Source organism: Aplosporella prunicola, assembly GCF_010093885.1.
Source record: "Aplosporella prunicola CBS 121167 unplaced genomic scaffold K452scaffold_36, whole genome shotgun sequence".
NCBI classification, from domain to species: domain Eukaryota; kingdom Fungi; phylum Ascomycota; class Dothideomycetes; order Botryosphaeriales; family Aplosporellaceae; genus Aplosporella; species Aplosporella prunicola.
In genome coordinates, this window is record NW_022983564.1 from 56,133 (window position 1) to 70,264 (window position 14,132).

A 14,132-nucleotide genomic window follows, 5' to 3' on the forward strand; every position below is an offset into this window, starting at 1 on the left:
GATGGGTGAGATGGAAAGAAGAGGAGATGTCATTGGGGTTGGAAGGCACGATGGGCCCGATTGGAGGGATGCGAGCCAAGGCCGAGATGGCGCCGACGATGAGCGACGAAGGGAAAACAGAGTTTTGAGAGACAGACGCGAAGGCTATTTTTGAGCGGAGAGAACAGATAGATGCGCGACTTTGAGAGATACGAGAGAGGATGGCGTCAGCGCGGGAGCTTGGGTGTTCGGCCGAAAGGGGAAAATAGGCGTGTCGGAGGTTGATGAGAGCATCGAAGGATGCCTGAGAAGCGACGGGCGCGATCAGGCAGCGGGAACTCGGGGAAATTTTGGATTCGGGTTAAAGCGAGGCGACTTGCACGTGAGCGGGTGAGAGAGACGCGCGCGCGTGTGCCGTGGACCCTGCCGCCGGATGAGGCTGAATGAAAGTGTGAAGAGTCAGCCCAGCCAGCCAACCAGCCAGTGGACGACGGCTGCTGCATCATCATCATCATCATCATCATCATCACCACCACAACAACCGCGCCCGCCACGCCTCATGCGCGCGCGGCCGCAGCCGGACCAATCACACGGTGTGGGGGAGCACGCCTAAAACGCGGCGGTCCGGCGGCGATCCCTGCTGTTGGCCGGCAGACACCTCCTGAAGGCCTCGAGCTGCCCAAACACACCCGTTCGCCCTCTCTTTTCCCACGCCGACGACGACCTGCCTTACGACCTGCCATTGATTGATTGAGCCCCCGTCCTTCATTTGGCCTCGCCCCGGCCCTCGCTTCTGCCCTGCCCTGACCGGTCTCTCTCCGCCCCACCCTCTTTTTGAAACGCCTGCGGCCACACACAGGAAGCGAGCGCCGTGCATGACATCCCTCCTGCAGTGCTTGCTGAGCCCGCCATCGTCCTCGCCACCATCCCGCTAACCACCATGGCCGTCGACGATGCTGTCTCGCCCACGGCCGATGTCCCCTCGCCCACCATAACGCGCAAGCACGACAACAACACCGACTCGATGGTCACGGTGCCGCTGTCGCCCACCACCTACGACGACAATGATTCCGACGCCACCGTCACCACGACGGCCCCCAAACCGGAGATTACCGTACAAAAGACACGAGACAGCGGCCGAATAGGGGGACCAGACCAGCAGCAGAGCCTGGACGCGGTGCTGAACGGCTCCGGCGACTCTCCCGCAGAGACGACAAACGAACAAAAATCCAAAGAGGAAGAAAAGGCGCAGGCGTCGGAAGAGCAGTCGCGCACGCGCAGCAGCAGCTCGGCGTCCGACGGCAACAATGAGGTTGACTGGGCGCAGCTGGACCGCAAAGAAGAAAGCGTCGAGCGCGACGAGGGATCAGACGAAAAGACTGCGCTTCTGCTGGCACGGCTGGAGCAGGAAAACGCGGCGCTGGCACACGACCCCAAGGCTGGGCTGAATCGGCCACGGGTGCGCAGCCAATCGAGGCCGCCGTCGATGAAGCAGTTGCAGAAGCTGGTCGAGGCCAAGCGTGGTGAGGAAGAGCTGCGCTACTCGCGACTGCCCTCGCCGCCGCCCATGACGGAGCTCGAGTTCTGGGCAGCGCTCGTGCGCGACTACCCGACAACGGCCCAGCGCCTGCCCACCCTGACGGCCAACAAGATCCGCGCCGGTATTCCAGGCCCCCTGCGCGGCGTGACCTGGCTGAGCATGGCCGGTGCCCGCGACCGAGCCATCGAGGAACGCTACGATCAGCTCAGCTCCGAGAGCTCGCCCTACGAGAACCTTATCGGCAAGGACATTGGCCGCTCCTTCCCCGGCGTCGACATGTTCCGCGACCCGGAGGGCGAGGGCCAGAAGATGCTGGCCCGCGTGCTCAAGGCCTTCAGCTTGTACGACGACAAGATCGGCTACTGCCAGGGCCTGGGCTTCCTCGTTGGCCCGCTGCTGATGCAAATGGGCGACAAGGAGGCCTTCTGCGTGCTGGTGCGTCTGATGGAAGACTACGACTTGCGCTCGTGCTTCCTGCCCGACCTCTCGGGCCTGCACCTGCGCATCTACCAGTTCCAGCGCCTGCTGCACCAGCACATGCCCAAGCTTGCCCAGCACCTCGACGACCTGCAGATCGAGGCGGCCTATCTGTCGCAGTGGTTCCTGTCCTTCTTCGCCGTCACCTGCCCGCTGCCCATGCTGTTCCGCATCTACGATGTCATCTTCGCCGAGGGCGCCTCGGAAACGCTCATGCGCGTTGCCCTGTCGATTATGAGCCGCAACGAGAAACGCATCCTGGCCTTCACCGAGTTTGAAGACGTCATGCAGTTGTTGTTGTCGCGCGCCCTATGGGACCCTTACGGCTGTAATGCCCACTCCGCCGACGATCTTGTCAAGGATTTCGTTAGTTTCACTAGTGTCGCAACACGCGAGGTCCTGCAGAATCTCGAGCAGAGCTTCACCTCAGGGGAAGACTCGTCTGCCAAAACAAACTTCTTCGCCGATGTCCAGAGTGCCGCCTCACGTTTCCTCGGCCGCATGTGGTCGGCCCAAGAGAAACGCAACACCACTGCCACCCTTAGTCCGCCCAACAACTCGTCGGCGCCCGCACCCGCCCGTCCAGTCAGCTTCCTGCGCCGCACGCCTTCGAAGCAGAGCATCGCGTCGACCCTGAACTCGGTCGACGTCGGCACCGACAGCTCCGGCAGCCACAACAGCACCGCCACCGCCATGACCGAGATTACCGTCCCGTCGCGCGAGTCGCGCGCCGTCTCCAGCAAGGACCGCGACCTCCACACACAGATTGAGGAGCTGCTCACGGCCCTCAGCGAGATGCAGCACAAGCATGCCGAGGCCATGGCCGACCTGCAGAGCGTCAATGAAGCTCGCAAGGAAGACCACCGCATCGTGCGCACCCTCATCGACCGCGTCAAGGCCGAACGCAGAACCGCTGCCACGACCCCAGCCACATCCAAGGAAGCCCGCCGCCGCACCGCCCCCATCAACCCCGACAAGACCCCCGTCCTCACCCCGCCGACCCCAGAGACCCTCAAGGACCCCACCCCCACAAACGCAGACAGCCCAATGCCCCTCCCCGAAGACGTCCTCAACATGGTCGACGAGGTCGACACGCGCTTCAAGCCTGGCAGCTACCACCACCGCAACGCCAGCCGCTTCGAGACCAAGCAGTACCTGCGCGACTCGATTGAGCGAGTCAAGGAGCAGCTGCACCTCGAGTCGACGCGTAGTCAGAGCTTGTCGCGGCAGCTGCTCGACGCCGAGTCGGAGAGCAGCAGCCTGCGCTCGCAGCTCGACGAGGCGCGACACCGGCTGCAGGACTCGTACGCGGAGCGGCAGCGGCTGGAACGCGTCGTGGCGGACCTGCGCACCGAGGCGCGCCAGTCGCGCAAGGCCAGCACGTGGAGCAGCTCGTCGGGCCAGTACGACACGATCGAGGTGCCGAAGCTGACGCGCAGCGACACGTCGGACAGCACCATGAGCAGTACGTCGTCGTCGGGCAAGGGTTTGCGCGAGTTCAAGCTGTCCCGTACAGCGTCGGGCCGCAGTGCCAAAAACACTCACAACTCGGGTGTCTTCGGCGGCTTCGGCTTCCAGCGCATCAGCCCCACGCCAAACACGTCAGCCCAGGCGACGTCGCCGGTGCACCCCCGCAACTCGTCGCCGAACCCTCCGACGACGACCATTACCGAGGAGGAGCCGCCCGTGCCGACGCAGACGCCCAAGTGGGCCAAGCGCAGCAGCAGCCTCAGCGCGCGCGCCGTCCTGGGCGCCACATCGTCGCTCAATGGCAACAGCAACGGCAACGGCGGCGCCAACAGCGGCAACGCCGAGGCCGACACGCTGCTGCTGGAGCTCGTCAACGCCAAGACGGCCGAGGCGGTGGCGCGGCAGGAGCTCGAGGAGCTGCGCGTGCGCTTCGACTCGATGCGCAAGATGCTGGGCGTGTCGACGCCGGCGGGCGCGCTGAGCCCGCAGAGCGCGAGCACGACGCCCAGCGCGCACCGGGCGAGCACGGCTAGCGAGGCGAGCAGCATCGGCGGCTTCTTCGCCAGCAAGGAAGTGCCGGTCAAGACGCCGACGAGCGCGTCGGGCGGCAGCGCGGCAACGACGCCGGGCAGCAGCACCGGCGGCGGCGGCGGCTTCTGGGGCTGGGGCAAGCGCAGCGTGAGCTCGGCGGCGGTGCCGACGGTCGAGAGCAAGTAAAAACACACACACATACAATACCCGGTGGAGTGTAACTTGTTGTTGTACGGATTTCTGGGCTAGATGATGGAGGGTGCAATGTCGATGAGGATGTTGATTTTGAGGATGTTTGAGGAGAGCCACGGTGTTGGTACCTACCTACCTATCTAGGGTTAAGTAAGAGCGAGGATGATGACCACATACGTGCATGGACAAGATTACAACTACTACTACTACCTACCTACTACCTACTACTACCTACTACTACCGGTACGCGCGCGCACGCGCACACGCACACACACAACACATAACAAACGCTCACGATCTGCTTGCTTGCTTGCTTGGTTTTTTTTTTTTTTTTTTTTTTTTTTTTTTTTTTTTTTTTTTTTTTTTTTTTTTTTTTTTTTTATCTTCTTCTTTGATGGAAGCAATGCAATGGAATGGAATGGAATTTTCTGCTGTTATTTTTCTCATTGCCCGGTGTTTGTTTTTTCCTTCTTCTTTTCCTTTTCTTTCTTCGTCTTCTTCTACCCCAAATTTTCGTTGTTGTTTTTTCTTACATGTTCTGGATGAAGGACGGATGGACTGATGGATGGTGTCGGTTTGTATGCTGCGCAGCTGGCTTGGGCTGGGCTTGGCTTTGGCTGGGCTTGGCGCGGCTTGTATTGAACGTCTGATTGATTGCTTGGCTTGGTTTAGCTTGTTTTTTTGTTTTTTGTGGTTGTTGATGATGATGATGGTGGTCGTGGTCGTGGCTGAGTTGAGTTGAGCGGGACGTTGAATCTGGATGCTTTTTTTGCTTTTGGTTTTGCTTTTTGTTGCTTTGCTTTGGTTTCGCTTTGCCTTTTTTTGCGTTTTTCGTTTTCTTTTTCTTCGTTCTGGATATGGAGGCTGGAGAGGAAATGGGTACGTAGGAGGTGGTGGAGTGGAGTGGATGCGCAAGCAAGCACGCATGCACGCAAGCACGCAGGCAAGCTTCTTTTGATTCTGGTTCTGGTTGAGAGGCGCGAACCGCAGTGCTCTGCTCTGCTTTGCTCTGCTCTGCTCACGTTTGCTCTGGACAGGGCAGGTCAGGTCTGTGCGTGCGTGCGTGCGGAGATTGGAGGCCGGGGATCAGGGGTGCAGGGGTGGGGGTGGGGGGAGGGGAGTGAGAGGGGGAGGAGGAGGAGGAGAGATGCGTTGTGTGCTTGTTTTTGTGCTTGTGCCGCCTGTCGTCTGTCGGTCTGGCTGGCTGGGTGTTGGTGGATGCACGCATGCATGCGGTGTCGCGAGGTGTTGGTGCGGGGTGTAAGTGTAGAGACAGGGTACGCTCTACCGTCTACCTACCTAGAGATGATGATGACGATGATGATGATGGGGACGTACCTAGGAGTGGAATTGTGGAAAAAGACAAAGTAGAAGTAGAAGCTGGGGTGTAGTATGGTGTGGGGTGGGTGTTGGTATTTATGACGACTAGAAAGAGGAAGGAGAGAGGGCGCAGAGAGGGGACGAGGGGCTTTAATGTCTATTTCTTATGTTTATATCCTATCCTGTCCTATTTTATCCTGTCTGGTTGTATCGTATCGTATTATATCATCTTTGGTTTGGCCTGGTCTCTATTGTATGTTGTGGTGTGTTGTCGGTCTTGAGTATGTGTGTACCTTGGCTTTGCCTTTTGCGTTTGCTTCACCTACCTCTGGGTCCGTAGGCTCGTGGGATTTGGTCTGGTATGCTGTTCCTGGGTTGTGTGGAGCGTGCGGGGGGGTTGGTAAGGCGGTGCTGTGCGTGTGCCCGGGCGGGGCCGCGTACATAGGTGGCCGCAGTGCGGGTTGCGCGTGTGGGCTGCGGTGGAGGTGTGCGTGTCGGTGGATGGATGAAGGCGTCGAACTGCGCTGTGGTAGACTTGGGTCCGCGTCATGAAACCGGAAGTCAACCGTTGAGAGCATAAGGTAGATAGATGATCAGAAAGAGGAAGAAAAACAAACAACGGAGAATGACGAGGCGGGAAGTCGCGAAGGCTGGCGAGAGGTCAAAGAAGAAGGCGCGAGGTAGCTCGTGAGCTCCTTCCCTCCCCTACAGGCCTCGCTGCGGCAACGCCGCTCCACTAACAGCATAACACGTACCTAGATAAGAAATAAAGGGAATGGAGGTAATAATAACTACCTACGCGCGTACTATACCAGACGCGTAGAATATCTCTTAAGAGGAATAAGAGCAATGACTTAGAGTAAACGGTGGATGTTCTCGTACTGCCTAAGCTATAACCAACACATTCACATCACATCACATACTAAAATCGAAAATACAGTCATTTTAATCTTTTATTTAATTGTTTTTTTTTTTTTTTTTTTTTTTCTTATTCTCCCTATTTTTTGCCTCCGCATTTTCGTTGGCTAGATTTTGACGTTCTTTTGTGTTTTGTGTTTGCGTTTTGTCTTCTCCTCTCGCTCATTCACCGTATAAGGAATTTAGTAAAGGAAAGAAAGAACCCAAAGGAAAGAAGGAGGGGAAGAAAGAAAGGACACCAGACCCCTCAAAAGCACACATACTTACCTACCGCACCAAGCTCTCAACAGCTCCGTCAGTCAGCACTCAGCAGCCGGCGAAGAACAGCCGCACACACCCCTCAGCTAAAAGAACCGCCTCGACCCTCCGCAGTACAAATCCTCCATATCCCCAGCACCCCTTGAACCGTAATCACGGCTGCGGCGCGCAAACTGCGGCACCCTTTCCCCCGCCGCCCAGCCGCCCGCGTCCTGCGCTAGGCGCTGCGTGTCCGGCGGCTGCGGCGCTTCAAGCAGGAACCGACTCGGGGGTGCAGTACGGGCGGAGGGGGCGGGCTCCCAGAGGGAGGAGGGGCGCGCCGAGACGCCTCCGGAGGAGGAGGAGCGCGCGGAGGTGTAGGGTGGAGAGGCGTCGCGGGGCATGAGGAGGTTGCTGGTGCGCGACGGCTCGGCGGGGTAGCGCACGCTCTCGCGCTCCCGCGAAGTCTCGGCGTACCGCCCGCGCTGCTCGGCAGTGCCGGTGCCAGTGCCAGTGCCGGGCCCAGACCGCGTGTACTGCATCTGCAGCGTGTGCTGCACGCCGCGCTCGTCGAGGTAGCGCTGCTGCGCGTAGTAGCGCTGCTCGACGGGGGGCTGGCTCATCCGCACAGGCGACACGTCGCGCTCCTGCTGCTGCAGCTGCAGCGCGCGCGCACGCTCGCGGGCCGCTGCGACGCGGGGGCAGTCGTGGCAGGGGGGGAAGAGGCCGTCGCACTCGCGGACGGGGCGCGTGCTTCCGCGGGGGTACCTGTCGTCATCGAAGTCGTCGTAGTCGCGGGGGGACTCGTATCTGTTGTAGCTGTCGCCGCCGTAGTTGGAGTCGCCTCCGCCATAGTACCTGCTACCGGACATGGTTGCGTTCGTGGTGGAAGTGTGCTTGCTTGCTTGTGTGCGTTGAAGCTCGCTTTCTCGTTGTGAGTGTGTGCGGTTTTATTTTCGGTACTAGGCTGGTTATATTGTTACATACTGCGAGTGGCGGTGCTTTGTCTTGTGGTAATGCGGTTTGTGGTCGTGAACTATGCGCGTGAATAAGTGGTGGTGAGGCCTTTAATTGCGCTTGATGATATGGATGGCTTTATTGTTTGGTTTGGAGGGAGTTAACAAAGGATGTTGCGGGGGCTTGGTATGGATCGTGGATGGGAACGGGTGCTTGCGTTGTGCTGTTTGACGTGCTTGTTGGCGGTGGTTGGTGGTGGTTATAGTGTGTGCTCGAACAGAGAAAAAAAAGTGGAAGGGTGAGGAGTTGAAGTGACAGGTTGGTTGGTTGTTACTGCTTGAATTTTGGATTATATCTTGCTGTATATGGAGACCTCGTAACAGCCGCCTACATTCTATGCACACTGCTGTCCTTGGTCCATCTTCGGAACGTCTTGCCCTTGTAGTAGAACAAGATGCCAAAGAGGCACCACAGCGTAATCAGCGCGCAATTCGTCATAATCGGAGGAATGAATCTATCAAGAGAATCAGTGATAGTCACAACCAGAAACTCCAGAAAAACTCACCCATCCTTCTCGCTCCACTCGGTAATAAACCGACTGAACCCATACCCCCACACATTTTTATTCACCGTAATGCTCACAAACAAGCTGCCCGCCACCGGCTTGTAGCTATCGACGGCATACGTACTCACGATAGCCGGCAGGGCCGCGACCTGGATGCCCGCGCACGTAAACCCCACGACCACAATCGCGGCCCACGTCCAATGGTCCTGGTAACCGACGGCGACGCAGACGTTGCCCAGAATCATGACCAGCACATACGGCACCATAGCGACCAAGCGCATTTCAGGCTCGCGCACGCCTCTATTCCGGCGCGTGGCGCGATCGCTGACCCAGTCACTGAGCGGGCCGGCGGTGGCGAGCCCGATGAACGCGCCGACCAGGATGGCGAAATTCATGAACCCGATCGACTGCGCTGAGAAGCTGTACGGCGGCGCCGCAAACGCTTGCACTTGCGTCAGGTTGATCGTCAGGAACGAACTGCAGCTCCAGCTGACGACAAAGGATGCGAACTGCACGATCGGGAACGCGAACAGCTTCCATGGCACCCAGAGGTCGAGCAGGATCGACGCCCAGGGGTGCGCGTTCGGCGTGAAGAGCCGCCACTGCGCTTTGCTGGGGTAGCCGCGCCCGAGGTACGGGTCGCGCTGCGCCGTGGGCTGGGTTTCAAGGTCCGCGCCGCCGCCGGCGTGCGTCGTGTGCGTGGCCGTGTTCGCGAGCGCGAGGGCGGTGCTGTCGATGGAGCCGGCGAGGTTCTCGACCCGTAGCTCGCCTCTCTTCTCGTCGTCATCGTGGGCCAACGGCGCCGGCGAGCGTTGTGCTACCGCGACTGGCGCGACCTCGTCCGGGTGCGCGCGGTGGTACTTTGTCTCCGGGAAGAGGAACACCGCCATCAGGAACGCGAGCCCCGTCATCGCGACGTTGAGCCACCAGAAGTTGCGCCAGCCCACGCGCTCCGACATGGAGCCTGAGATAATGGGGCCGACCCTGCGCGCATTAGCTTGTTTTACTGCGTGTATAGGGATGAACAAGGCGTGTCTACATCAGCGACCCCATGTACGCCACCCAGTACAGCGTGTTCCACTTGCCGCGCGCGTGCAGGAAGAAGATGTCGGCGATGACGGCGGGTTGGATGGTTTCGGCTGGCCCGGCGCCAATGCCGTTGAGTACACAGGCGCCCATGAAGCTGCCGTACGTCTGGGCTTTGGCGCGCCAGATGCATGAGCCGAAGCAGATGGCGTTGGAGAAAATGTAGACGGGTCGTCGGCCAAACGACGTGCTGATGGGTACCCTGCGCCTTTGTGTCAGGATCCACCGTTGTGTGAGATGCCATGAACATGCACTCACCAGATAAAGTTGCTGAACCCTAGAACTAAAATGCACACGCCAGTGAATTGGATCGCGTCGGCAAGAGAGCAGTGGAAGTCCTTTATGTAGAACCCAAACATGGGCGCGAGCGCTAGTGGTCCAAAGCCCTGGCAGAAACTAATGTATGTCGATGTGGAGATGGCGGCGAACTTCCATTTGAAAGACCAGTTGAGGGGGTCGTGTGGGTTGTCGCTGGGTTGCGGCACCAAGACGCGGTGCGAGCTGTCGCCCGACTTGACAAAATGATGCGATCCGACGTCTTCCATAACTTCCGTGCCGGGCAGGATTTCAGTGTGGAGCTCCGCCTCGATTTGGTGAAGCTCCTGTGTTTGAATCAGCTGCAGTCCTCTGAGAGTATGTTTGGTGCCATGTTGTATCACCTTGTCTGTAGAATTCATCTCCATGATGGCGGTAGTGAAGAAAGTAGAGCTCGAATACTCTGTTTCTCAGAGACAGATACGCTTGATGCTCTTCTGAGCAACAGCAGTATAGACCTCGGTTATGCCACGATAGCGGAACACAGCGAGCAACAATGTCTGGAAAGAAAAGGCAACGAGAAGGCTCTACCAGAACACAATTGTAGATGACCGAAAAGGATGTCGTCGTCTTCCGCGGATGTGAATGATGCTCTTCTTAACCTCGCCATCGTGCCCAAACTGCCGAATGACAACCGATGGGATCCAGATCCAGGTCGAGCCAGCCATCCGAGGCGACGGGCAAGCCATTGACCCCAAACCCAGTCCAAAACTAGCTTAGTCCTGGACGAAATCTGGGGCCCCGCATCACCTGCACGGGCTACGATCTACATGTTCAAGGGTGGTTGTCCAATCAGGATGCGGCGCCGGCAAGCCCCAGATTTTCGTCCCCGTACCTCGAGTCTGGATCCCTCCCGTGCGGCGAGAACGTGCACTCGAGAGGCGTTTTTACTCAGCGAGGTTGTGGGGACGTCGACCGATGGCGATGGCGATGCGCAGGTGCTCTATGCAGCCGCGTTTGATGTCGAGCATCGAAGCCGCGCAACGCCATTCTCCTGGCTGCAGGAAATCCAAAACCGAACGCGGTTTCTCGGCAGCTGGCCCGCTGCCGGCAGTTGAGCTGCGCATAAACCGAGTGGCTTGATGGCGCTTGCGGGTGCGGCATAGAATGACGCTTCCCAGTGCATGGGGATTCCCGTTTGGGCATCACGGCGGCACCCGCGATTGGCCACATCGAGTGCTAAGGTCCGGGATTTCGCCTCCTCTTCCTGGTTATTATCGCATTGTGGAAAGTGCCGGGCGCGAGGCGGATTTGGACGATGAATGGTGGATGGCGGAGTGGTGTTGAGCGTCGATGGACGTGACGTTGTGCCGACCCCGCATTTGAACGCCATCAGTCCGAGCTCCGGGATCGGACCACAACCGCGGGAAACTGCCGCATCGCGCTAGAATTTTGACGTCGGTGGGTCCTTGTTGCGATGGTGATCGGGATCGAGCTGTTGTTTGTCAGCAAAGCCTATATCATCTTCAGGCAGGTACAAAATTCTCTGATTCCCCAATGTCTAAGACATGACGAATATCAGCTTCACCATCGTTGTCGGCTGTTTCAAAATTCGTAAAAATTTCTTCTGTAGTAACGCACGGCATACCATCCTTCCCTATCGATGATCCGAAGGGCTTGGACAATCTGCCGTAAAAAAAGTAGACGTCAGGGCACAGCCTGAACGGCCGTCAACTTGTCCTTTTTCACCGCATGCATCTCCTTGCTGAACAGACATTTCCTCTCCCCACAAGAGCACTGATGTCCAAAGAAACAGTCGGGATTGCGACAACCAAGCCCAGCTTTACACGGCTGGCCTCTCAAGTGATGCCTTAGCGCCAGAACTTCTTCAGGAAGCAACCGGTTGTGCGGGAATCTGCACTTCTTTCCCTCCAAGCAGTACCCTCTGACCTGGAAAACGTAGCAGATCCGTCCTTGGTCTTTGGCTGTTTTCTGATTTAAGGATTCGATGGCTTCAGCGGTTGCCTCTGGCAGCTGATTATCGATCCTTTGTCCGTTTTCATTGATGAGGATGAAGCCTTTTGGCAGAGACCATAGCGTTGGACTTTGAGGAATGCTTGATAAAATGTTGTCTGAGCTTCTGCTAGTTCTTGGATCTGGGCCATAAGAATAATGTGGGTAGCTGGATCTTTGAGGATTACTGGTCAACACATCGAAGCTTGCGCTCGCAGACGTGCTCGGTCGGGAATCTCTGAAGAAACTGTCCAACCTGATGGATTGGAAAGGCAAAGCTGAGTATTTTTTTGTGGTTTGGAACGGTTCTAGAAGTGTAATGCGGTTACGGACGTCTGGGTCCTTGGCGACCTCTTCCAGAGCCTGGACATAGGAAGTGTCATGGCAGGCACCCAATATGAGGTGTCGGCAAGTGGGGTTTCTTACGAATTGCTCGAAAGTGCCTGTGAAAATATCCAGTTAGTGGCAAGGACCGATTTTGTGAATGGCAGATGACTACCTCTGATCTTCTGGCTTGCTCCCTCACTTCCGTTGCTTGTAGGTATGAAGTCAAACAGTGCGTTGCTGTAGGAAAACCCGTAAGCAAAGCGCCGAAGCTGTTCTGCGGCTTCTGACGTTCCTGTTTTCCGTATTGCCACAGAGAGCTCATCGATGTTGGCATACACCCGGATCATGAGAGGTAGTCTGGAGACGCTGATGGAGCGCGTAACTAGGTATGCCCGTAGCGTATTTTCTAGTTTATGCGCCGCTGCAAGGCCACCGTAGTGACCTTGGATTATGTATTTTTCGTCGAACTTTGGTAACGGTCAGCGGTTGTCGTTGGAAGGCAGTTTGCGGTGTTGCGCTCACCAGGTAGCCACCTGTATCCGCATGGATCAGTACAAGCACGAAGCAATTTTGGTCCTATTCGGAAGATCAGCTACTTCTAACGTCAGTGTTGGGGAAGATGTCTACCAGAGTACGTTCTAAGGTTTCGATTCTTCCTCTTAGCTTGTCTCTAACATCTTGGAGCATATGAGATGATTCTCTCTCTCGATTGAGGATAGATGAGGTGCGGTTGTATTCATTGCGCAAAACAACGAGCTCTGTACTTAGTACCTATTATATCTGAGAAGCTGGATTTAAGATGAACAGTGAAGGCTTCGAGCTACCTCAAGGTAAGCGTATCTTTCTTCGTCCTGTTTCCGAAGCTGCGCAATGAGTGCCGAGTGATCCATCAAAGCGGATGTTTTTCAGACGGCTTAGGCTCGAAAGGCCTTCTAAGAATGCGTAAGCATTGCTGAAGGCAGGAACTTATCACACGACGTGGTGCGGAGATTCCCTTCTCAGCTCTGGCTGACGGTTTTGCGTTCCGGGCTGTAGGTTTGATCCTGGGACAGCATATGCTGTGACACAAGTCGTATTGCATATTCCGTGAGCTGCAAGTGGCGGAGGGAATGCGGACAGACGGGGCTTCTGCGTTCCGCGCATCAGAGCACCTTAATAGGGACTAAGTTGCATGTTTAGCCGAGGAGCTAAGCGTAGGCTTTAGATTAATGGAAAAGTTTATTTGATGGGTGAATTGTCAGCCGGGGGCCCTGACATTTTATACAAATGGTGCAAATGGCAGTGAGCCATCTGTCTTGTCACAGCTAGCGGCAAACAACAGCTTCCGCCCTCATATTGCTCAACATTCAGAATCATTTCCCCATTTCGTTGGCCGGGAAATAAACTAACGTCTGTTTTATATTCCCAAATCGTCATAGGCTTGCATATGCTGGTAATACATATCATTGCGTGCAGCTTCGGAAACTCTACAGAGCTGTTATCAGGTGATACTGCAAGTCATATCGATCAACCAATGGCAGACATGGCAAAAGAACGGCTGACGCCGCCTAAGGTAACACATCAGAGACCTAATCGGCCCGAGGTAAGTCTAAATTAACATTTATATATGCGGTTTCTTATTGATCGATAAAGTGTTTGAAGAGTCTCGTGACCTTATTCAGCGTTGTATGAAAGTTTAAAACTTCTAAAAATGCTATTGTGGGGTGTAACAGCCAAGCTAAATGCGAAGTCGAAAGATCTATCCTCATTTTGTTTTATCTAAAAGCTATACAACTATTTAATTGGTCCACATTCTACAAAAAGACTAAAGCCCTGAAAAGAGACTGATTTCATCCTGATGTTCGGAGGGTTTCCTGATATACATCTCAGTGAACAATCAACTTATCAATGTGTTTTGATGAAGGATAGTTGTCATTACCATGATTGGTTTGTCACTAATCTGTGAAGGCTGTAGATATGATGGGTAATTTTTCTTCGTTAGATCAATCATTTCAGGGGTAGCGAGCGGAGATGAAAGATAACTTTAGCTCCGGAGGTGGATTTTCGCAGCACAAGATGATGTTTCCATATACACGGAAACTGGGAGAAAGAGTAACACTAGTGACAGCCGCAGCTGCGGTGATTGGTGAAATTACAGAAGAGCAGAAAAGCTAAGATCGCATAACTTCACCTCTTCGAGAATAAACCCATGAGAATATCAAACAAAGGATCGGTAGTACAGGCTCAACACGGGGACAGCGGAGGCTCCTCCGACGGTGATCTTTG

General features: G+C 56.0%; 6 protein-coding genes across 6 annotated transcripts; 1 reads left to right on the forward strand and 5 right to left on the reverse strand.

Moving 5' to 3' along the window:
* Positions 1 to 1,003: 1,003 nt before the first annotated feature.
* On the forward strand, positions 1,004 to 4,183 carry K452DRAFT_329463 (uncharacterized protein; the record flags this gene model as incomplete). The annotated part of the gene is made up of 2 exons (XM_033545059.1): positions 1,004 to 3,331; positions 3,353 to 4,183. The coding sequence occupies 2 exons, from the start codon at positions 1,004 to 1,006 to the stop codon at positions 4,181 to 4,183; spliced, it is 3,159 nt and encodes a 1,052-aa protein (XP_033392666.1).
* Positions 4,184 to 4,331: 148 nt separating this feature from the next.
* On the reverse strand, positions 4,332 to 5,389 carry K452DRAFT_115790 (uncharacterized protein). The gene has a single exon (XM_033535085.1). It carries the CDS (start codon positions 5,114 to 5,116, stop codon positions 4,481 to 4,483), a length of 636 nt encoding a protein of 211 aa, XP_033392667.1. The 5' UTR covers positions 5,117 to 5,389; the 3' UTR covers positions 4,332 to 4,480.
* A 367-nt stretch (positions 5,390 to 5,756) lies between these two features.
* On the reverse strand, positions 5,757 to 6,499 carry K452DRAFT_291983 (uncharacterized protein; the record flags this gene model as incomplete). Its single annotated transcript, XM_033541287.1, has 1 exon — positions 5,757 to 6,499. The coding sequence occupies exon 1, from the start codon at positions 6,085 to 6,087 to the stop codon at positions 5,758 to 5,760; it is 330 nt and encodes a 109-aa protein (XP_033392668.1). The 5' UTR covers positions 6,088 to 6,499.
* A 2-nt stretch (positions 6,500 to 6,501) lies between these two features.
* Positions 6,502 to 7,547, reverse strand: K452DRAFT_291984 (uncharacterized protein). The gene has a single exon (XM_033541288.1). The coding sequence runs from the start codon at positions 7,534 to 7,536 to the stop codon at positions 6,772 to 6,774; it is 765 nt and encodes a 254-aa protein (XP_033392669.1). The 5' UTR covers positions 7,537 to 7,547; the 3' UTR covers positions 6,502 to 6,771.
* A 461-nt stretch (positions 7,548 to 8,008) lies between these two features.
* K452DRAFT_329464 (uncharacterized protein) lies at positions 8,009 to 9,955 on the reverse strand (the record flags this gene model as incomplete). Its single annotated transcript, XM_033545060.1, has 5 exons — positions 8,009 to 8,135; positions 8,187 to 9,170; positions 9,226 to 9,474; positions 9,531 to 9,874; positions 9,932 to 9,955. The coding sequence occupies 5 exons, from the start codon at positions 9,953 to 9,955 to the stop codon at positions 8,009 to 8,011; spliced, it is 1,728 nt and encodes a 575-aa protein (XP_033392670.1).
* A 1,279-nt stretch (positions 9,956 to 11,234) lies between these two features.
* Positions 11,235 to 12,757, reverse strand: K452DRAFT_312761 (uncharacterized protein; the record flags this gene model as incomplete). Its single annotated transcript, XM_033543582.1, has 5 exons — positions 11,235 to 11,983; positions 12,040 to 12,334; positions 12,390 to 12,443; positions 12,495 to 12,638; positions 12,692 to 12,757. 5 exons carry the CDS (start codon positions 12,755 to 12,757, stop codon positions 11,235 to 11,237), a joined length of 1,308 nt encoding a protein of 435 aa, XP_033392671.1.
* Between the last annotated feature and the right edge of the window lie 1,375 nt (positions 12,758 to 14,132).